General features: G+C 62.2%; 1 protein-coding gene across 1 annotated transcript in view; it reads right to left on the reverse strand.

Annotated features, from left to right (window-relative positions):
* Positions 1-6,924: 6,924 nt before the first annotated feature.
* The window catches only part of IQGAP3 (IQ motif containing GTPase activating protein 3), a 35,006-nt gene continuing 20,741 nt past the window's right edge, over positions 6,925-21,189 (reverse strand). The window contains exons 20-38 of the mRNA XM_019431537.2: positions 18,746-18,829; positions 18,516-18,587; positions 18,352-18,421; positions 16,917-17,125; positions 16,185-16,337; positions 15,765-15,928; positions 15,211-15,435; positions 14,274-14,414; positions 13,151-13,235; positions 12,573-12,805; positions 12,150-12,282; positions 11,932-12,034; positions 11,198-11,324; positions 10,209-10,296; positions 9,340-9,552; positions 8,797-8,963; positions 8,485-8,583; positions 8,044-8,152; positions 6,925-7,179 (exon numbers count right to left, since the gene is read on the reverse strand). Coding sequence (XP_019287082.2) covers positions 7,066-7,179; positions 8,044-8,152; positions 8,485-8,583; positions 8,797-8,963; positions 9,340-9,552; positions 10,209-10,296; positions 11,198-11,324; positions 11,932-12,034; positions 12,150-12,282; positions 12,573-12,805; positions 13,151-13,235; positions 14,274-14,414; positions 15,211-15,435; positions 15,765-15,928; positions 16,185-16,337; positions 16,917-17,125; positions 18,352-18,421; positions 18,516-18,587; positions 18,746-18,829 — 2,589 coding nt within the window. The 3' untranslated portion in view covers positions 6,925-7,065. The remainder of the gene's footprint in view (positions 7,180-8,043; positions 8,153-8,484; positions 8,584-8,796; positions 8,964-9,339; positions 9,553-10,208; positions 10,297-11,197; positions 11,325-11,931; positions 12,035-12,149; positions 12,283-12,572; positions 12,806-13,150; positions 13,236-14,273; positions 14,415-15,210; positions 15,436-15,764; positions 15,929-16,184; positions 16,338-16,916; positions 17,126-18,351; positions 18,422-18,515; positions 18,588-18,745; positions 18,830-21,189) is intronic.

Consider the following 21,189-nt stretch of genomic DNA (forward strand, 5'->3'; position numbering starts at 1 on the left):
CGTTTTAAGTCAACTTTCAATTTGGGCGCGGCGTCACATTTACAGAAAGGTTGCAAAAGCAGGACAGAGAGTTCCCGGACAGCGCTCCCCGGTCTCCCCGAGGTTAGCGCCCGCGTTCCTGCGGTCCGTCTGTCCACACGAAGAAACCAGTATTGACCAACTCAACTCCAGTGCTCGGTGTCACCGGTGTTCCCGTTAACGGCCCTTTTTTCCGTCCCAGGATCCAGTCCAGGGTCCCACAGTGCATCTGGCAAGCCGCCCTTCTTAGACGTGTGTGTCCCCCGCAGAGAAAGGAGTCCTCTTATGCCTCCCTGGCGGAAAGGCAGTGGACGGGTTTCACAAGACCCGGCGAGGGCGGGTTCTGTCGATTCGCGGGAGTCAGGCTGGGCTCCTTTCCGGACTCTGGACAGCTGACCGCGGCGCGCACCCCTTCCTCTCACCTCCTGTGCCCTCTTTCCGTGAGTTGGTGCAGGTTTTCTGGACGCTTGGCCGCAGGTAAGAAGATCCTTTATAAAGCGCACACCCTGCGAAGCAGAAACAGTCCAAGGAGATACGCACGGGCACGCGGATCTAGGTGCCAGGACGAATCGGGAAAGCAGTCTCGGTTAGCAGCAAGAGAGGAACGTCAAGCAAGAGGTGACGACAGGCTTCCAGGCTTGTCTGGAGCGGAGCGACTTGACCCGGGAGAGGGGACGGTCTGACCCCCCGCCCCCCGCCGGGGACCCCGGTGCCAGAAGCTGGTGGCCGTCTCTGCAGGGTGCTGCCAGCGGGTGACTCAGCCCCATCCGGCTTCGCTTCCTGGGTGCCGCCCTCAGAGTTCAGAATTCAAGTTCCCACGGCCGAGGGGAAGGAAGTCTGAGTGTCTGCTCTGGAGTCCTGAGCCCAACGTCCTGGTGGGAGGCAGTTCCGCTGACTGTTAGCCCCACGGCTGCGTGGAGGGAGGGGGATCAGCTCCCCGAAGGAGGAGACCCAGAGAGACTGACGCCGACAGGCAAAGGGTTTGTAACACAGCGTTCGTCTGCCAGAACAGAAAGCATCTAGATAGTTGTTTCTTTTTAAGTAATCTCTGCACCCAGTGTGGGGCTTGAACGCACGACCCTGAGATACAGAGTCACACGCTCCACCTAGTGAACCAGCCGGGCACCCCTGGTTTGTCTCAGTTAATGTGGGAGGCGCGGGGGCACCTGGCTGGCTCCGTGGGTTAAGTGCCCGACTTCGGCTCAGGTCATGATCTCTCGGTTCGTGGGTTCGAGCCCCGCGTCAGGCTCTGTGCAGACAGCTCGGAGCCTGGAGCCTGTTTCAGATTCTGTGCCTCCCTCTCTCTCTGCCCCTCCCCTGCTTGCGCTCTGTCTCTCTCTCTGTCTCAAAAATAAACATTAAAAAAAATATATGGGAGGCTGTTTACAATGTAAATAGAAAAAGCAGGTTATAAAATGAGATGCATGGCGTGGTTCTAACTGCAAATACGATTGGGAGAAAAGACATCAAAATGTTACGAGTGGTTATCATTTTGTGACAGTGTCATGAATTGTTATGGCCCCTTTTTTGCTTTGTAAATATTTCCCAAACTTTCTACAGTGAATATGTAATTGGGAAAAAGCGACAATCATTTTATTTATTTATTTTTAAATGTTTATTTCTTTTCGAGACAGAGAGACACAGAGCGTGAGCAGGGGAGGGGCAGAGAGAGAGGGAGACACAGAATCCGAAGCAGGCTCTCCAGGCTCCGAGCTGTCCGCACAGAGCCCGACGCGGGGCTCGACCTCAGGAACCGTGAGATCCTGACCTGAGCCTCTAGATCTGAAGTCGGAGGCCCCACCGACTGAGCCCCTCAGGCGCCCATATATTTTTTTTTTTAACTTTTTGATTTATTTTTATTTTTCTTATTTAAGCAGGCTCCACACCCACGTGGGGCTCAAACTCACAACCCCGAGACCAAGAGCCGCCCCTCCACCGGCTGAGCCAGCCCGGCGCCGCCGGGCCGACATTTTTGTGAAATACCACAAACGCTAGTTACTAGAAAAATGCAGCGAAGAAGTCCTGTGAAATACAAGCTCCATCTTCTCTCTGTAGATTCGGGGGTTAGGCCCCTGCCAGCTGGCTGTGAGTTTCCGAGCGCTCGGTCTCAGGTTCCGCGTGCGGCTGGGGGCCAAGAAGGAACGGCTCGTGGGGCCCGCGGGGAGCTGCCGCTCTGGAACGAGGGACGCTCGTCCTCAGCGTGTGCTGGCTCTCCCCTTCCTGAGAGTGACGGAAGCTCATCAAAGTAGCGGCACAGACACTCCCCCCCCCCCCCCCATTCTAGTCCCCGAAGGCGGCCGCCGCCGAGTCCCCGGGCATCGTCCGGAACAGCACACACGGCGGGCCGCTTTTCACACCAGTCCGCTCGTGTGTGCTCATCGTCGCCGTTGGCCGTGCCATGTCCCATCGTGGGGCTGCTCTGCCCCCACGCACAATCCTTGCCCCATCCAGGTGCGTTCACAGGAAGCATCCCCTGCTGGGCGTGTGCAATTACAGCCTTAAAAAGTAACCGCTTGGGGGCGCCTGGGTGCCTCCATTGGTTCAGTGACGTTAGCTCAGGCCGGCTCACGGTTGAGGGGTTCGAGCCCCACATCAGGCTTTGCGCTGTCAGCTCAGAGCCTGCTTTGGATTCTCTGTCTCCTTCTCTCTCTGCCCCTCCCCTACTCCTGCTCTCTCTCTCTCTCTCTCTCAAAAATAAGTAAACATTAAAAAAAAAAAGTACAGCGTTATTGAAATATAACTCACATACCATAAAATGTACCCTTTGAAGATATGAAATCGAGCGGTTTCACCATGGTCAGAATTGCAGCCTTTAGGGGCGTCTGGGTGGCTCAGTCAGTTGAGCGTCCGACTTTGGCTCAGGTCACGATCTCACGGTTCGTGAGTTCGAGCCCTGCGTCAGGCTCTGTGCTGACAGCTCAGAGCCTGGATCCTGCTTCGGATTCTGTGTCTCCCTCTCTCTGCCCCTCCCCTGCTCATGCTCTCTCTCTGTCTTTCAAAAATGAATAAATGTAAAAAAAAAAAAAAAAAGAAAAAGGAATTTCAGCCTTACTACTTAATTACGGAGCATTTTCACCACCCCTAAAAGAAACCCCACACCCACCAGCACTCGCTCTGTTCTCCCTTTTCGCCAGACCCTGGCGCATGGATCGACTTTCTGTTCCTGTGGATTGGCCTGTCCTGGACCCTCATACAAATGGAGTCAGACATACGCGACCTTTCGTGTCTTTCACCTTGCGTGTTCTCAAGTGCCCTCTGTGCGGTAGCGTGTGTCGTGACTTCATCCCCTTCGACGGCCAAACGGTACTCCCTTCGTATATATCACCCTCTCTTCATCCGCTCATCAGCTGGTGAGCATTTGTGCCCAGACTTTCCCGGACACGTCGGCTTCCAGTTCTCTCGGGTACGTGCTCAGGAGGGCGAGTTGCTGGCTGGTATGTTTGACATTTCGAGGAAACGCCAAATTGTTTTCCAAAGTGGCTCCACCGTTTTCCAACCACCCGGGCCCTATAGCAATCAGTTTCTCCCCATCCTCAGCAACCCTTGTTGTTAGCTGTTTTACTTCAGCCATCCTAGTTGGGGATGAAGTGGCATCTCATTAAGATTTCATTTGCGGGGGCGCCTGGGTGGCTCAGTCGGTGGAGTGTCCCTCTTGGGCTCAGGTCATGATCTCGTGGTCCGTGGGTTCGAGCCCCGCGTCGGGCTCTGTGCTGACGGCTTGGAGCCTGGAGCCCGCTTCGCGTTCTGTGTGTCTCTCTCTGCTCCTTCCCTGCTCAGCTCACACACTGTCTTTCTCTCGAGGATAAATAATAAAAGATTAAAAAAAATCCATTTGCATTATGCTAATACTAACGATGCTGAGCATCTTTTCAGGTGCTTATTAACTAATTGTGTATCTTTTTTAGAGAAATGGCCACCAAAATTGCCCATGTAATTGGGTTGTCTTTTTATTTTTGAAATAAGTCCTTTACAAGATAACACAATCTGTGGGGTGCCTGGGTGGCTGCCGGTGAAGCGTCTGACTTTGGCTCAGGTCGTGATATCGTGGTTTGTGGGTTGGAGCCCCGTGTCAGGTTCTCTGCTGTCAGCACAGAGCCTGGAGCCTGCTTCAGATTCTGTGTCTCCCCTTCTCTCTGCCCCTCCCCCACCGGTGCTTCTATCAAAAATACGCATTAAAAAAAAAAAGACAAATGATTTGCAAACATCTCTCCCTTTCTGTGGGTTGTCCTTTCATTTTTTTCAACTTTTTTAAAGTTTATTTTACTATTTTTTAGCGTTTATGTTTTTTTGAGAGACACAGTGTGAGTGGGGGAGGGGCAGAGAGAGAGGGAGACACGGAATCCGAAGCAGGCTCCAGGCTCCGAGCTGTCAGCGTAGGGCCCCAACGCAGGGCTCGAACTCACAAACTGCATGATCATCACCTGAGCCGGAGTCTGATGCTTAACCGAATGAGTCACCCAGGCACCCCTAAGATAATTTATTTTGAGAGCAAGAGAAAGCATAAGCAGGGGAGGGGTAGAGAGAGAATCCCAAGCGGGCTCAGTGCTGTCCGCACAGAGCGCAACGCGGGGTTCCATGCCACGAACCGTGAGATCATGACCTGAACCGATCTCAACCAACTGAGCCACCCAGGTGCCCCTGTCTGCATTTTCCCGAAGGTGTCCTTTACAGCACAAGTTTTTGACTTTGCCGAGGCTCCAGTGTATCTAATTCTTGCCGCTGGTGCTGGTGGTTCTGGTGTCTTCAGAAACCATCGCCCGATCAATGTCATGCAAATTTACGTTTCCTTCTAAGAATGCTATAGTTTTAGCTGTTAGTTTTGGTTTATGATCTGTTTCAATGTTGGTATACGGTATGAGGTAGGGGTCCGGCTTCATTCTTTTGTACGTGGATATTCAGCTGCCCCAACAACATTTGGTAGAAAGACCTCTCTTTCCCCATTTCTGATGTTGTCAAATTGTCCCTGAAGAGAGTGCCCTCCCCCATAGGACCTACGTGCCTCTGTGTCACATTGGCCATTGACAGGAAGACAGTGATGAACCGGGGCGTGTCAGGGGCCACCGGGAGGGTTGAGCAGTGGGCTCGAAAGAGGGCGGCACGAGAGGGTGGGCTGAAGGAAGTGGAAATGTTTCTCTCAGATAAGACACGAGGTGGGGGAAGGTGAGCCCGGAGGGGGTGGGCCCGAGTTTAGAGCCCTGCTCTGCCCCTTGCCGGCTGTGACCCAGAGCTCCGAGCCTCGCCCGCCTCGGTTCTGTCACCTGCCCTGCAGAGGGCGGGGGTGGGGCGCTCCCCTCTGCGGAGTTGCCGTGAGAAGTGCCTGCAAAGAGCCCAGCCACACAGGCCCTAGTGACAGTAGCCACGGTGACGAGCCAGCGCGTGCTCCACGTGGCTGAGCCCACGCGGCTGCCGGGGAGCATCACGGTGGTACCCGGTGCTGGAGCCGTCGGGCGAGTGTGAGCTTTTCAGCGACGGCTGATGGTGTGTGGGACCCCGAATCCACTGTGTGTGTCACTGTCACTCAGAGTGAGGCAGTACCGTAAGTCTCTGCTGTGACATGTTATGGGAAGGAGACGATGTGACAGCGAGACAGATCCTGAGTGACGGAGCGGAAGACAGACCCGCCAGGCAAACCGGGGGTGCCCAGCGGGGGCTTCTGGGCGGGATGTCAGGGCGGGTGCCTCTGTACCGTTCCCTCGTCCCCAGGCTTTGTCCCTGTTCCCGGACAGCAGGGAGGAAAGGAGGGGGGCTCTTGTCGCGGAAAGGGGGTTTTGCTCAGAGCACAGAGGCCGCAACACACCTAAGCAGCTGTGGCCAGAGCACACGAGGAGAAGCTGCTGGAAGTGTGTGCGGAGCGGGTGGGGCGCAACTGGGCCTGGTCCCTCCTCCTCTTGGCTTTAGCCTCCAGAGCTGCGATAAAAACAGCACCAAAACCTAAGCACTCCTTCCCCGTCCCCGTGCCCGTGCCCCGGGGCAGGCGGGAGAGGAACCAACCCTCGTCTAATTAAGCTTTTACGAGCTCGGCCAGGCGGGCGCTTCGGGGGCTGCAGCAAGGACCCCCCCCCCCCCCCCCCCGGCTCTCCTCTCCCGGGCAAGAGCCGTCTCAGAAGCCGGAGACCTGCTCTGCAGGAAATGAAGCCGGGGTGAACTGCACATGTGCGGGTGACGGCTGCTTTTATTCAAGTGACATCAGGGGCAGACGGACAGGAAGTTGGGTGGACGTGGGGGAGAGACAGTGTCAGGGACAAGAATGCAGGGACTGGGACTGCCCGGAAGGGTGAGCGAACAGAGGGAAAGACGCTCTTCGTGCCGTAGGAAGGGGACAGGACGAGTCTGAAACACGAACGGGGACCTTCCTGCCCCCCCCCCCCCCCAAGGCGTCCTGCGCACACGGCGGGAGGGGCGGGCGGGACTGTTGGGACATGGGAGATGGCAACGCCTTCTCTGAGCTCAAAGAGATGAAGGGGTACACCCAGGGGGAGGGCCACACGGTGACCCCCAGTGCCGGGGGGGGGAGAATAAATATCCTCGGAGCGGGACTTGAGGTAACGGGGGGGGGGGGGTGGGGGGTGGGGGGGGGGTGGTTTTCACCCGCTGCTGCCGAAGAGGGAGGAGGGAGCGGGAGCCTGGCTTTGGGGCCTGCAGGGAGCAGGGAGGCAGAGGCGGCGGGGCAGTGCTTGCAAATATCGGGGTGACCGCGGGAGGGCAGCAGCGGGCAAAGAGCAAGGGCCTCGGTGGGCCAGGGTGCAGGGCCCAGGTCCCCGCGCTGCGGTCCGGTAGGGACACCGAGGGGCTCTGGGGCTTATCGGCCACACGGCCAGCCTCTGGGCAAGGCTCACTGTCGCCAGGGAGACTTCGTGTGGCCCGGTGGGCCAGCTGCTCCAGCCGGGGCGGGGGCGGGGGCGGGGGCGGGGGGGTGGTGGTGGTGATGCTCCCGGAGCTCGGCCCAGCCCTGAGCCCTGGGCGTCCGCAGGGCTGTGAGCTAGTGTTAGTGTTGAGACCCCGCAACCTGGCAGGGAAGAGGGGCTCGCGGAGCGGCCCCTGCCTCCGTCACTTCCGCAGCAGTTTCTTGTTGAGGAGGAAGATGAGAAGGTTGACGTTGACCTTGGCCTTGTTGAAGAGCTTCATAACAGCTACACCTTCGTACTGGAGCTGCAGGAGGTCCTGGGGAGAGGGCAGGGGTGGGGTGCGCGAGGGCTCCTGGTGGTGGCCCGGCCAGTCTACACAACGCTCATGCCCCCGAGCCTCCCTCGCCCACCCAGGGGCACTGGCCGTCAAAACCCCAGTCACAGATGAGGACATCAAGGCCAAGAGAGGCACAGGGACTTGACCAAATGTCAATTCGAGCAGAGTCAGGGCTTCAAACCCCTTCTCTCATTCAAAAGGCCAAAGGGCAGAACAAAAAGACGTGGGTTTAAAGTCACTGCTTCCTGGGGCGCCTGGGTGGCTCAGTCGGTTGAGCGTCCGACTTCGGCACAGGTCATGATCTCACGGCTTGTGAGTTCAAGCCCCACGTTGGGCTCTGTGCTGACAGCGCGGAGGCTGCTTGGGATCCCCCCCCCCCCCCCCACACCTCTGCCCCTCTACAGCTCGTGCTCTCTCTCTCAAAATAAATAAACCTAAACAAACAAAATCACAGCTGTCCTGAACACTGGCCTGTGTCTCAGGCTGCGTCTTGAGTCAGCCTCAGAGCCCGGAGAACAGGGGTCACGCTTCAGGGCTGTGCAGAGGGCCGCAGGGCGGCGTGTGCGAGGTCCCAGACACGTGCTGGGACATCAGGACTCATCCGCTCTGACAGTGCCCGCCAGCTGCACGCTCTGTGCTTGGCGGTGGGGTCTGGGCCAGGGCCTGGGGACAGAGGCGCTCGGGCTGCAAGACCCTCACCCTTCTGTTCAGGAACGGACGGTGCTGACGGGCGGGGTGGGGAGCTGACGTCCCCCACGGCTGAGAGGAGCGAGGCGGGCCCACTGTCCTCAGGCGGGCACCCGAGCCAGGCCGGCGGCTTGGGGCCCCTGGGGGGCCTCTCACCTGGTAGTGAAGCTGGAACCACTCCACGTCCACACCCAGGAACCGGGCATTGACTTCGAACTTCCCTGCCTCGTCTCCAGGGCTGATGTCAAAGATCACATTTCTGAAGCTTTCAGGGACAGGATTCAAAACGCGGACTCAGTGCCTCCTTCCAGGGCCCCGGCCCCCCTCCTCCGGAGCCCAGACTTCCCGTCAGGGCTCGCGGGGCCCCGGCTGCCTCTGTCTTCGGCGTGCCTGGCCCTTACGGCCGTCCCCTCCTCCAGGACGGGTCCCCGGTGCCCTCCCCCTTGGGTGTGTCCGGGGCTGTGCCGGACCACGTGCGCTGCCCTCGGCTTTCTGTCTGGAGGTGTCCCGTCTCCCCATCACCCCGCAGCCCCTCCAAGGCGGGGCCACGCTGGGGCCCGGTGGGGGTCTGACACTGTGCCCTCCGAAGACACGTACTGAGAGGTGGGAAGGCCCTCGATCTCCAGCAGGACCCCCTTGTCCAGGAGCTGGGCAGCAGTGTAACGGAGCGACGGCTTCTTCCCTTTCCCGGAGCTCCTGGTTTAAAAAAGGGCCCAGGGAATTCATGGAGCCGGGTCTTCAACACCAAAGACCCCAGTTCTCCCTGTGGCGGCCGACTCGGACCCCGAGGTTCTGTGAGGGGACCGAAGGCCAGAATCGGAAAGGGACCCTGCCGTCCCGGGCGACCTCCCTTTCAGGGGTCACGTGGGCAGAGGTGAGAGGTCACGGGGAGCGGGAGGGGGCACCCACTTGGGGCGGGGGGCCAGCTGGTCCAGGCAGGCCCGGATGTACTGGCTGTAGTAGTCGCCCTGCTCCTCGAAGAAGGTGGCCTTACTGTCCAGGCCGCGGAGCGTGGCCCCCAGCCTCACCAGCTCTGCCTTCCGCCTCTGCCGGCAACGGCGCTGGTTGCGGATGTCCTGGGGTTGGGGGACAAGGGAGGGGGAGTTGCCCCCTGCGACGGGAGCGCCTTGGGGCCAGGCCGGGCCCACAACAACTCCCTGTGAGGGTCTCCGGGAAAAGCAGGAAGAGGGAGGTTTCCCAGCTGCTTTTCCGACGAGGAGGAGGGTCTCGAGGATTCCAGCCCGAACCCTCAGGGCCGGGGCCTCGCCCCCACCGAGGAGTCACGGTTTCAAGGCTCCTGGTCTTTCAGTACAAGAGCGCCCTGAGTAACGTTCAGACCTCGCCTTCAAAACGGACCCTCTGGCCGTGCCTTGGCCTCCCCCGGCTGGTGAGGATCTGGGCGGACACGTGCCGGTGGGGGGGGGCATGTCCCGAGGCGCCCCGGGTCGCTACCTTGGCCAGTTCGTCCACCAGCCCCTGGTAGCCGTCGCTGGCGCTGACCAGCCCCAGGCCCTCCAGCCGGCGCAGGTTGCGCAGGACGCGCCGACGCTTGTCCGCCAGCGGCAGGAGGGAGTGCGCGGTCAGCGAGCGGTGCCGTCGCAGGGGCTCCGGGGTCTGGCTCTCACGGGCCCGGCGCCAGCTCATCAGCCGCTCGTGGGCCGCTTCCTGAGGGACAAAAGAGCTGCAGGGATCCGTCGGCCCCGCGCCACTCCGCCCCCAGGCCGGGGCGGACCCCGGCTCATCTGGGGCAGGGGTGGGTGCGGTGGGGAGGTCAGAGACGGGCGAGGGCCTCGGGGGTCCCCACAGTGGGGCAGTGGCCCAAGGAGACCGGGGCGGAAGCCGCAGCGGAAGGGGTTCTGGACACACACCTCCCAACACCGCGATGTCTCCAGGGTATCTGGGGCGCCCCTCTCCTCCATCCTGTGCTTTGGGACCTGCCCCTACGGGCCATCCTCACCTTCTCTGCAAGGCCCTCGGCTTAGTCTTTGCTGCCGGGGGCCCAACTGAACCTCCACCCAGTACCTTCTCTGCCTCCAGGCCTCAGGCGGCCTCTCTCCCTGCAGGATGCCTGCCCTCCAGCGCCCATTGGGGTAGCTGCGCGATGCCCCTGAGCCGCCCTCCCCACAGCACGGACATCAGGGGCTTTGGGGTCCCTACAGAGCTCACTCTCGCTGCAAGGGGAGCCGGGACGGGGGTGCTGTTCTCATTCCTGGGGGGCACATCTGTCTGCTTGTGGAGCCTGGGTGGGTCTAGGGGAGGAAATGGGCGGTGCCAGGAGGGGGGGATGAACAGACCAGACTCGGAGCTACCCGGCCACTCACCTGCTCTCTAGACGCCGGGAGGGACAGCATCTCCTCGAGGGAGTCCCCAGGCTGGAACTGCATGATGTCCACCAGCATCTGCTTGGTGCTGCAGGAGGAGGGGAGGGACAGGGAAGGGTCTGGGCCCGGGGCTGGCCAGGAGCTGAGGGTGGGTGCACCCTGCCCCACGTCATGGCTGCCAGGGACCTCGGGAGGTCAGGAGAACAAACAAGGAGGGAGACCCCAGGGTGAGATGCAGGGCCTGAGTACAGAACCCCCTGTGTGCACACACACCGGGCCGCCTCACCTCTGCCCTCACCCCCGGCCCCCTGCCAACAATGCCCTCCCACAAACTGTCGTCCTGAGTCCACGAGCTAAAGGATGTGCCTCCTCCTGTGGGAGACCTTCCCCAGCTCAGGTGTCCCTTCTCTGAGCTCTCAGGGTGCCTGACGGCCACCTTCCTCTTGGTGGCTCTGGCTGTGTGCTCACGCCTGGCCCCGCCCTGCTAGAAGTGCGATGGCAAGACAAGGCCAAGGGCCCAGCTCACTGGTTCACTGGGCAAGTGGGTGGGGAGGGGCCGCCCTGCCAGCGCGGGACCGAGGCGGCGACTTGGCTTCTCTTCTGCCCAGATGGCCAGCCAGCCCTGCGGGGCGCCCCCCTCGCTTTCACAGGATCGGGGGCGGAAAGCTCCTGACCTTCTCTCTCAGCAGGACACCCACCCCGGGTCTCTACACTAAAGCAGGGAGACCATCCCCGACCTCACGGTTGTCCCTCGGGTCAAACGGTAACAGCGCAGAAACACACAAACGTCAGGTGTTACCAACACCCCCGCTCTCCCTCGGCCTCAGCTCGGCACAGAACAGAGGCCGAGGTGGACAGCGGAGGCCCGGCGAGGGCAGTGCCGGTGAGCCTCAGGGGGACCCGCCCGAAGGACAGGAGCCCAGGAAGACAGTGGAATGGCCTCGCCCCCCATCTGAGCAGGGGCCGGGGCTGGGGCCACCTTCACCCACCTCAGAAGCAGGCTCCGGGCACTGGCATCGCCGGGGTCCGTCTCCAGCCCTTCAAACTTGTTGGCGAGCGTCAGGGACACCTCTAGCTTGCTCGGGTCCAGGCTCCTGTCCGCGGCCACGCCCTCCCCTGAAGTGGGGGGAGGGATGAGACGAGCGTGCCCCACGTGCAGACAGCCGTGCTACGTGCCCGCTCCAGGCACCTCTATGCCAGGAGAGGCGGGTCCACCGGGGGCAGCACCCACAGGACGGCTCTCGTCCATAGAGCTCAGCCTCCCGGTTCCTGCGGATGAACCTCTGACCGACGCCCTCTGCCCAGGCGTTGGGGCTCCCAGCTTTCGATGTGTCACCACCCCCACCCTGAACTTCCACCCCTGCAGGGCCACATCCTGTCACTCCATGGACTCAAGGCCCTGTCAGAGAAACCCTTGGAGACTCCAAACGGACCCGTATTCATCCACACCGCTCTCCCACGATTCGATTGGCCGTTCGCACGCTGGCACTGGGTCCCTCTACTGTCTGTCCCCTTTCTTCCTATCAGTCCAGGTCCCTGTGTCCATCTTGGACCAGAGGGAAAGGAGAGGTGCTGTGCGGACTGGCTTTCCGGCACGCGTCCCTGACTATGTAACTCCGGAGAGAGCCTGCCGGCCCGCCATTCAGTCTGTCCGTCCCTCCCTCCCTGCAGGCCCCCCCTCCCCCCTCCGCTGCGGGGCCCCCTCGCCAAGGACGGCGCGCACCGATGAGGTCAGGGATGGTGGGCAGCTCCCCCAGGTCCTCCAGGAGCTCGTGCAGGGGGTCGCAGTGATCGGGGGCGACCGAGTCCTGGTGCTCCAGCAACAGCTGCAGGTGGGAGGAGAGAGCAGCTACAGATCAAGCCAGACCTTCCTCCGAGGGCCGCCCACGCCGCCCCCCCCCGCCCCCCCGCCCCGCTGCGACCCCCGGCCGCGCCCCTCACCCTGTGCGTGTTGACCAGCTCCCCCACGGTGATGTACACCACGGGTTTGGCCACAGCCACCATGTCCGAGTACTCGTCCATCGCAAAGCGCTCTTCCGGCTCCGGCACCTGGCAGGCTCGGCAGACGAACCTCCTGTCTCCAGAGGAAGGGTGTAGGAGAGGGCGGGCGGCACCCCCACCTGTTCCGTGCGCCCCCGCGGGGCCGCCCGGCCCCCCTCCCGGAGTCCCCTCAAGCCCACTGCCCTGGACGGCCCTCCTTTGCCTCCGCCGGGCGATGCTTCCAACAACCCACGCTCCGGCTCCCTGACCGCCGCGCCCCGGCCGTGCCGCGCTTCCCCCATGGCCCAGAGGGGGGAGGGGGGGCACGGCAGAGGACGAGAGCAGGAGAAGGGGACAGGAGGGACAGGGTGCTGGGACGGAGACCTGAACTTGAGGTGCGTCTCCTCCAGGTAGTCGTTCAAGACCCGCAGGTGTCGGCTCTCCCCGCGGAAGGCCTTGCCGGCAGCGGCCTGCTGCAGGACTTGGGCCACGGCCCCGAGCGCGTGGCGCTGGGGGGCGGCCAGGGCACCGCCCGCCGCCACGGCCACGATGTCGAAGGCGTCAGGGGCCACGATGGCCGGGTTCAGGAAGCGGTAGTACAGGAGGTTCCCTACCACCTGAGGGGCAGAGGAAACCGTCCCAGAAGCGTCCGGGGGTCCGCCCTGGCAGCCCCTGCCCCGCCCCCCAGCTCCCAGGCTGGCGACCCGCTCGAGGTCACGCGGCGAAAGCTGGGCAGGGGCTGGGACCGGAACCCAGATCCCCTGGGCCCGTGCGGGGCTGTCCGGCCTCTTAGCTCACGACCATGCGCCTTTCCGCCCGCCGGCAGAGGCCCTGCTGGTGAGCCAGCGTGGAGATTTCCCCGCTTGATTTTTACAGCGTCGGGTCTTCTCTCCATTTGTCTCAGTCGGGGGTTCACCAGCAGGGCAAAAGGGAGCTCGCGAGTCTGGGGAGGGGACACTCGCCTTGTAGACCTCGTTCTCTGGGGCGTCGGGGAACTTCTCCGCCAGGGTTGTCTTCAGGACCTTAGCAACGTACCGCATCCCATACCTGCGGATGAAGTGTGCGTGAGCCGCGGTCCGCCCGTCTCTGCCGGAGCTCCAGGCAGTGACCCCTGCTACTCACGGCCCGCTCCCTGCCGCCCCCTCCCCTGCCCTAGTGTCAGTGCCCAGGACCAGGGCCCTGCCGCCCCCTCCCCTGCCCTAGTGTCAGTGCCCAAGGATCAGGGCCCTGCCGCCCCCTCCCCTGCCTCAGTGTCAGTGCCCAAGGACCAGGGCCCTGCCGCCCCCTCCCCTGCCTCAGTGTCAGTGCCCAAGGACCAGGGCCCTGCCGCCCCCTCCCCTGCCCTAGTGTCAGTGCCCAGGACCAGGGCCCTGCTGCCCCCTCCCCTGCCTTAGTGTCAGTGCCCAAGGACCAGGGCCCTGCCGCCCCCTCCCCTGCCTTAGTGTCAGTGCCCAAGGACCAGGGTCCTGCCGCCCCCTCCCCTGCCCCAGTGTCAGTGCCCAGCCGCCCACTCAGTTTGCATGTGGCCTTCAGCCTGGCCCGAGACCCTCTTCTTTGCTCCAGTCTCCCCTGGGGAGCAGCCCAGGTCCCGATATTCACTTTGCCTCCCCCCACAGAAGCACCTTCAGCGTGGACCTGGGGTGTGGGGCACTCCCAGCCAGAACCCTGTCCCAGGACAGCCTGGGAGGCTCTGGGAAGGCCAACCTTGTCTGTCATCACCGAGCACCCGGGAGGGGCTGGATTGGAGGCGGGGCCCGAGGAGAACAACAGATGGGGGCTTACACCACCCCCTCCCCCTCGCCGACTCCTTCCCTGGTCTGGAAGATGGAGATGGCCATTCGTGCCCTCCCTCTAGCTCAGGGATTTTGTGAGGATCAAGTGAAACTATGTCGTGGAAGTAACGTACGATGACAGAACAGTGTTCAAATGTGTTAGATTCTGTTATCGTCACTGTTCCTACCACAGATGTGCCACCTACTGATTTAACCTATTCCCGCCTCCTAGAGCGCTGGACAGAGGTTTACAGCTCGCCTGGCCTGGCCCTCTTGAGGTCCCGTGCCCGGGCTGGGGCGCGGCTGATCTTACGGAATCTGGTCCACAGAGGAGATGATGGCTGCAAGGAACTTGTCCGTCACGGCGAGGAGGCTGCGGAGGGAGATGTCCAGCCGTCTCTGGACCTCGGGGTGGCTCAAGGCCTGCTCCGGAGTGACGTCATAGGGGAGGCGGCTGTGGGCAGAGAGAGACAAGGTATCGGCCAGAGCCCCTCCCCCACGGCCTCCCCTCCCGAGTTCCACCCTTTGAACCCTCCATCTAAGGGCGGCCCCGCGTGCTGGAGGGGACCAGGCCGGAATAAGAGAAAGGACTCAGAGGAAAGGGAGCGAGGTGGGTGGAAGGCGAAGGAGGAGAAGCTGAGGGCCCACGGGGTGGACGCGGAGGGACGAGCGGACGACCACGGTCTGCGTGGACTCCTCAGCGGGGCTGGAGGCAGGGTCATCCCTCAGCTAGTCTTTGGCGGTTGGGGCGATCGGGAAGACGGCCTCGGCCTTGCAGCCCCAACACGCAGGCCCGTGTGCCACCGGAGAGGCCGCCAGCGCGGGCGGCTCCTCGGCGGCCCCCTTCCCAAGGACCGTGCCCCCGAGTAGCACCCCCAGTCTACAAGGCCGACCCAGCTCTCCTGCCACCTCACTTGTCTATCCGCCTGCAAATCTGGGTGCTCAGCTATCCCCCATCAAGGAGGCGTCCGTATCCCGACTCCCGGCAGGTCGGACGGGCCACTCTCAAGCAAGCACCGACCCGCCAATTAAACACGTTTGCACGTTCACCTGTGTTCCTTCTACACCCAGGTCCGCGTCATTGACATCAGTTCCACGTTAACCACCAGAGGGGGCGCTAAAAGCTACTTTATTTCATCCCGCAGGGCCGGGGTCGTATCCGCATAAATCAGCAGCTCATTTCTATGCCACCTTCGGAGCTGGTCAAAGGAGATCTCCCTCTGCTGCTGCTCACCTGCACCGCCCCTCACCTGCGCTGGCCGGTCTGGGCCTCGCTCTGGTTGATCCAGCTCTTGTAGAGGTGAATGGGGTCGATGTGGACACTCAGCGTCTTGTCCTCCAGCACGTCCTGGACGACTCTGCCCAGGATCTCGCGCAGGGCGCTCTGGCCCCGCCCATTGCGGTAGAACCTCACCACGAGCCCCACTACCGCGGGGTTGCCTGTCACCATGTCCTGGGGCTGCTCCACCTTTGACCTGTAGTTCGAGAGGTCACCGGAGCTGGTCTCCTGTCTCTGTGTAGGACAAAGAGCTGCTCCTCTCCGAGACTGTGGCCCTTCACAGCCTGCTCTGCTATGGCCCCTCTCAAGGCCTGTCCCGACAGCCTGTGCGCTAACTTGCCCGCCCACACCCTCCCTCCGTACTGTCCCCGGAGGCTCTTACAGACGCTCCACGTGAGGCTGAGAAGAGGTCTCGTGATTCCATTTGTGCCCTCAAACCTCAACAAACCGCCCCCTTGTGAAGGGGCCGACGGTGGCGTCTCTCAGCCCGTTCCCTTCCCGCTCGTCTGGGCGCGGGAAGCCTACCTGATCTCCTCCCGGAGCGCTGTCTTGAAGAGCTGGAGCAGGAGGTAGGCCTCGCGGCGGTTGGAGGCATAGTTGTACAGGCTGAAAATCACGGACTCCATGAACTTGGTGGTTCTGTTCTGTGGCATGCGAAGGATCAGCTTGGCCAGGTAGAGAGGCTGAGTCTGCAAGCAACGGGGGAAACAGGAAGCGTGTGATGTGCCTCGAGGGCCGGCGGTGCATTAGAGGCTCTCCCGGTGGGGCCCGGAGAGGAGGCGGCGGCGGCCCGCTGCCTGGGAGGCGCGAGGAACCTTCCAGACAAGCAGCAGTGGGGGGCAGTCTCCGGGGTCAAGGCATTAGGGTTACAGGCACAGAGAGGCCTCCAGGCCCCAGGCCCTTAGGGGACGGTGGGGTCCTCTCGTCCCAAAGGCTCCTGCTCACCTGGAGCAGGTACAGGAGGTGCTGGTAAGCCTCTAGTTTCTGCCTTTTCTCTTTGCTCAGCGACTTCAGGCCCTTCTGCTGGTCCAGAACCATCATACCCGACAGCTGTTCTTTGTTCTTATTGGTCAGCTTCTTGCAGTGGGAGATCACCTCCTGCAGGTGCCGGGGGGCACGGCGCAGGGTCAGAATCAGGCCTCGAGGAACCGGGCCTTTCTGCGGTTCCAGGCGCCCCCGCACACGGTTCTAGGGTGCGCGCCCCCCCCCGCCCCCCGCCCCGCCACTCCGTCTGGCACCTCTGCTTCCACAGGGTGCGTCCCTCCCCCAGGGAGGGCCGGCTAGCAGCCCGGGCGTCGCGTCTGTGGGATTCTGCTCATTTCTCACGGCGCGCGCCCGGGCTGGGGCCACCACTGCCGCTTCTACCCACACGGCGCGGCCTCGTAATTTGCGGTTTGAGGAAATTTCCTGTCTGTCTACACGGGCCTGGTGAGGTGGGCGCCCTGATTATTCCCGCCTCCGAGGAGGAAACAGACTCAGAGATTAAAGAGGCGGCTGGCGGCCCCCTCACTGGGGAGCGGCAGAAGCAGGCATTCTAATTCCACCGTCACCTGCCCCCCGAAGCGCCGCGGGAGCGAGGACCTGAGCCAGCTGACGAAATCCGACACGTAACACGTACTCGGGTAGCCACCTCCCTGGAAGCAGCTGGGTCTGGCGGTGGGCGGCCCGGCCCCTCACCTGCAGGGTGATCTGGTTCTTCACCAGCAGGCCGATCTTGATGTCCATGAGGTTGAGGTCCTGCTGCAGCTGCTGGTTGGACCGGATCTTCCTGACCACCTCTTCCTGAAGCTTCAGCAGCTCTGCCTCGGCCAGGAAGTCCTCCTGGCTTTGATTCAAGAGGTGGGCAAATCTGCACACCACGCTGAGAGGGGGATGGGGCACGTGCACTGGCGGGAAGGGAAGAGGCGTCAGGACGAGCCGGGCCCTCGCGGGGGCTTCCTCAGCAGCTCCCTGCCTCTTACCACCTCCTGGTCGCCAGCCTGCTTGAGGCCAGCAGGCCGCCTCCAGGCCCGCCCTGTCCCCGAGCTGCTTGTCTCTTATGGGCGGCTATGACAGAAGAACCGTCCTTCCCTTGCTCTCCTCGCCCCTGGGCCCAGGCCAGGGACCTCTCCCGCCCCCAAGTCAGAGCCCTAGCTGCCTCCACGAACCCCCTACTCCAATTTGTTCTTCTCATCGGCTGAGTGCCCAGAGTCAGAGATGGGCAGGCGGCACCCCTGCGGGCAGGACGGGCAGAGTGGGGTAAGAGGGATGTCCCAGGGCAGTGCAGGCCACCTGATGCCCAGGAATGCTGCCTCAGGCCTGGAAGGGAAAGGGGCCCACCTGTTCCAGAACCTAAGGACTGGAGGAAACTTGGAAATGGACCCTGGGTCTACTTCCCAAAGAGCAGGGCATCCAAGGCTGGGCTTCTGGACTTTCAGGACAGGAGCCAAGAACGGCCCAGAAGGACCCCTTTGAGGCTTTAGGTGCGTGCCCCGCTGAGGGGACAAGGGGCAGGATGACAGAGCACCCCTAGGTGCTGGCACTCAGTCCTGACACTGCAGAAGGCTTCATGCACGGCCCAGAAGCCAGAGCTGGGGGAGCCACGGGTCACGCAAGAGTGTGGGGAGAAGCCCTTTCCCTTGATTACTTTGCTGGTAGCGACGGGGAGATAGTGGAGGCCTGGTACAGAAAGAACATGCTCGAGGGAGTCCTCCAGGGGACCGGGCCATGTTACCTGGCGGGCAGGAGCTTCTGCTACAACCCCTATCGGACGTTCTGCACAGACGTCTCCTATTCTCTCCCTGCTGTGTGGCCCCAGGAGGGACATCTGGACCTGTCTGAGCCTGGGGGATTTCCTGTCTCTACCACCAGACTGGGGGATCCCCAAAGGCAGAGCACATGTCTTCACTCCCACACGCACCCCGGGTCCTGAGCCATATGCTCAAGGTCGGGGACATCAGCTGTCGACGAGGGCAGGGGCTCAAGAAGGGCCAACGACGTCTCCAGAGCCCAGGCTGCAAGCTTGGGGGGGGGCGTGACCCTCTGCCTTGCTGACTCTCGGGGGCCATGGGCTCGCGCGGACAGGGGAGGGCAGGCCGTGTACTCACGACAGAGAGGAGACCAAGCCGCGTACCTAGCATTCTGTAGTCATCCCGGGCTTTCCGGGCTCGGAAAAACGCCTGGATCTTCACAATGGAGTTAACCTGCGGTGAACACAGGTGTGAAAGGGCTGCTGGCCGCCCCTGCCCTGGTCTCATGCATGAAGGCCGGGCACGGGGACAGCAGGAGGACACTCACATTCTTCTGGAAGTATCCCAGACGCCTCCGGTACCGCCTCCGAGCTGCCCACATCCGGACCCAGGCCTGGATCTGAGGACGCGCACTGCGTCAGAGCTCCAGGCTCGGGGGCCACCCTCCGGCCCGGGGCCAGTCCAGCTGTCCCCAGAGGCCACGAGGCAAGAGGACTAAACAATTGTTCTCAGAGGGCCCTTCAAGAGACAGGAACCCACCCAAACCGTGACAGCTACCTTGATTACGGCGTCCGAGTTTGCTTTTAAATACTGCAGCCGTCCCAGGTAGGTCTTCCGCTGCCTGTAACCCCGCCAGTGAGCCTGGGCGTCAGGACGGGAAAGGAGAAGAGCCCGGCTGGTCCCCGCTAGCCTGAGAGGCCCTCCAGGGAAGCAGGAGGGAGGCAGGCAAGGGGAGGGGGAGGGGGAGGGGGGGGAGGGAAAGCCAGCCCTGGTGTCAGAGAACTTCCATCCACACGGGGAGACCAGACACCTGCCGCCCTCCCTGGTCCCGGCACACGCGTATGCACACACACGCACCCAGGCCAACCAACACCTCCTCGCAGGGACTCTACTGTAAGGCAACGAGCTTAAAAGACAGTAGTCATACAGTCTACACCCTGTCACCAGAGCATGCGCCGTGTCCCCCCAAACACACGCACGTGCTCCGCCATCCCCCACGCCCAGTCTGGGGAGGCGCACAGAGACACAGGCAGAGCCGTGGGGGCCGCGGGCCGCCCACGCTCCCCTAGTCACACTCCTGTTCCAACGACCCCACCCCGCTCGCGCCCAACCCTGTGCCAGCCTCCCCTGCACAGAGCACAGCGATTCAGGGCACCCGGCCCTCTTTGGTCTCTAAAACCAAACCTCACGGCCCCCTTCCCTCTCAGGGGCCTCTCCCCTTTCGTGCCAAGCCTGTGTAGATTAGTTTCCTAACGTACTTCTCGGACTGTGTCTCTCTCCGCCTCAAATTTCCAGAAGTTCTCGACCATCTGACACACACACGTCCCCCCACCGGCTCCTTCCTCCGTGATTGCAGCCACACCAGACGATTCACTTTCCTCTCAACGTGCCTGCTGACTTTCTGCCCGACCCTTCGTTTACGCCCCCGATCCCGACCCCCAGCCCCACCTGCCCCCAAAACCCTTCGTGTCTTTTAGGGCCTACATGGAGCACGCCCTGGGCGCTCAGGCCCTGGGCGACACCCCGGCGCTGACACTGGGGCTGGTGCGTTTGGAGTATCCCTTCTCGACCAACTGCCCTCCCAGCCCTCCCCAGAGCCAGTCCTCCGGGCCGGGCTCCCTCCTGAGGCTGACCGTGTCACCCTGTTGGGACGGGGTGTAAAAGAGGCAGGGCGGCCCCAGGACGGCAGCCGTCCACCCTGGAGCCTGCGGGCCCAGGAAGCCCCCAGCCCAGGCCTTTTCCAGGTGCTACATCCTCTCCTTCTGCAGGTACAGACTGTCCCTCTGGATACCTGCTGCGGTGAAAAGCAGAGGGGACCCCTCTCCTCTCTTCCTCCACCCACCCACACACAGCTCCTTCCTAAAGAGCCCCCCCCCCCCCCCCCAGTCTGGATTGGTCGAAAGACAGGACAGGGACTGGCTCTCAGCCAGGCTCAGAGCCTTCGGGAGACAGGGAGGTCTCCGTACGCCCCACCAACACCATTGCTGACCCTTGCTACTTCTCTACGGCTGGAGGACAGGTGGCCCGAGAGGCTCTGGGCCACCTCTCCCTTCCCCCGCCTCCCAGGACCTAGGCCGGAACCCGCACAGCTCCAGGGCTGGTGGCAAATGCGCCCTGACCCCATCCCCTCTGCCACTGCTGCCGTGGCTTCTCAGCTCTGTAGTTTTGGGGTCAAATTCCAGTCCAGGCTCAGGCGGGGGGAATCCCTGCGATCAGACCACTCGGTGCTAACTGCTAAGTCATCTGCATTGACTTCTGGGACCAGCGCCCTGCCAGGTAACCTGGTATCACGGCCAGCACCTGTGGAGTGCTCACCAGCTCAGCGCTACGTGAAACTGTCCTGCTCAACCCTCACAATCCACACGTGAGGTCAGGACCATCGTCGTGAATGAGGGGACGGTGCCGGAGAGGGCTTAGGGAAGGCGCCCAAGGTCCTCGTACGACCCAGAAATGGCAGGACCAGGAGGCGAACTCCAGCCTCTAACTCTAAAGCCCAAGCCCTCCGTTACCAGCCCCTACACGGGCTAGCGCATACTCAGGGACCACTCGCCCCCCCCTGCCCCGGGGGACTCTTCTGGGTTGCTCTGCGTCCCTATCAGCACAGCATCTAATGTCAGCTGTGTTCCTGGCCCCGCCAGGGGAGATGTGGTCGCTCCTCTGTGTGTCTCCCGTCCGTCTCCTGCCCTTGCCCCGGGCCAGCGGGCATCCTTGCAGATACCGGGTGTGCACACGTTCGTTACGTAAAGTATCTTCACGGTGCACACGTGCCCGTGACACCTACAGGTCACATCTACCTGGGGAGTCTCTGTGTGCTCGACTCCCATCTTTCCTGGCTCGTAGGGTGGTCGGGCCCGAGGCCCACCTTCCGAGTTGCCCCTGCCCCCAGTTACTCGTGGGACCATCTGCAGGTCGGAAGGATACAAGCAGAAAGGGCTGGCTGGAGACAAAAGTTCCCCTTGGGGCTGGTCCACCCTTTCCTGTTTACCCCCGACCCGGGACGC

The sequence above is a fragment of the Panthera pardus genome, unplaced genomic scaffold (assembly GCF_024362965.1).
Source record: "Panthera pardus isolate Hobbes unplaced genomic scaffold, ASM2436296v1 HiC_scaffold_21, whole genome shotgun sequence".
In the NCBI taxonomy this organism is placed as follows: Eukaryota; Metazoa; Chordata; class Mammalia; order Carnivora; family Felidae; genus Panthera; species Panthera pardus.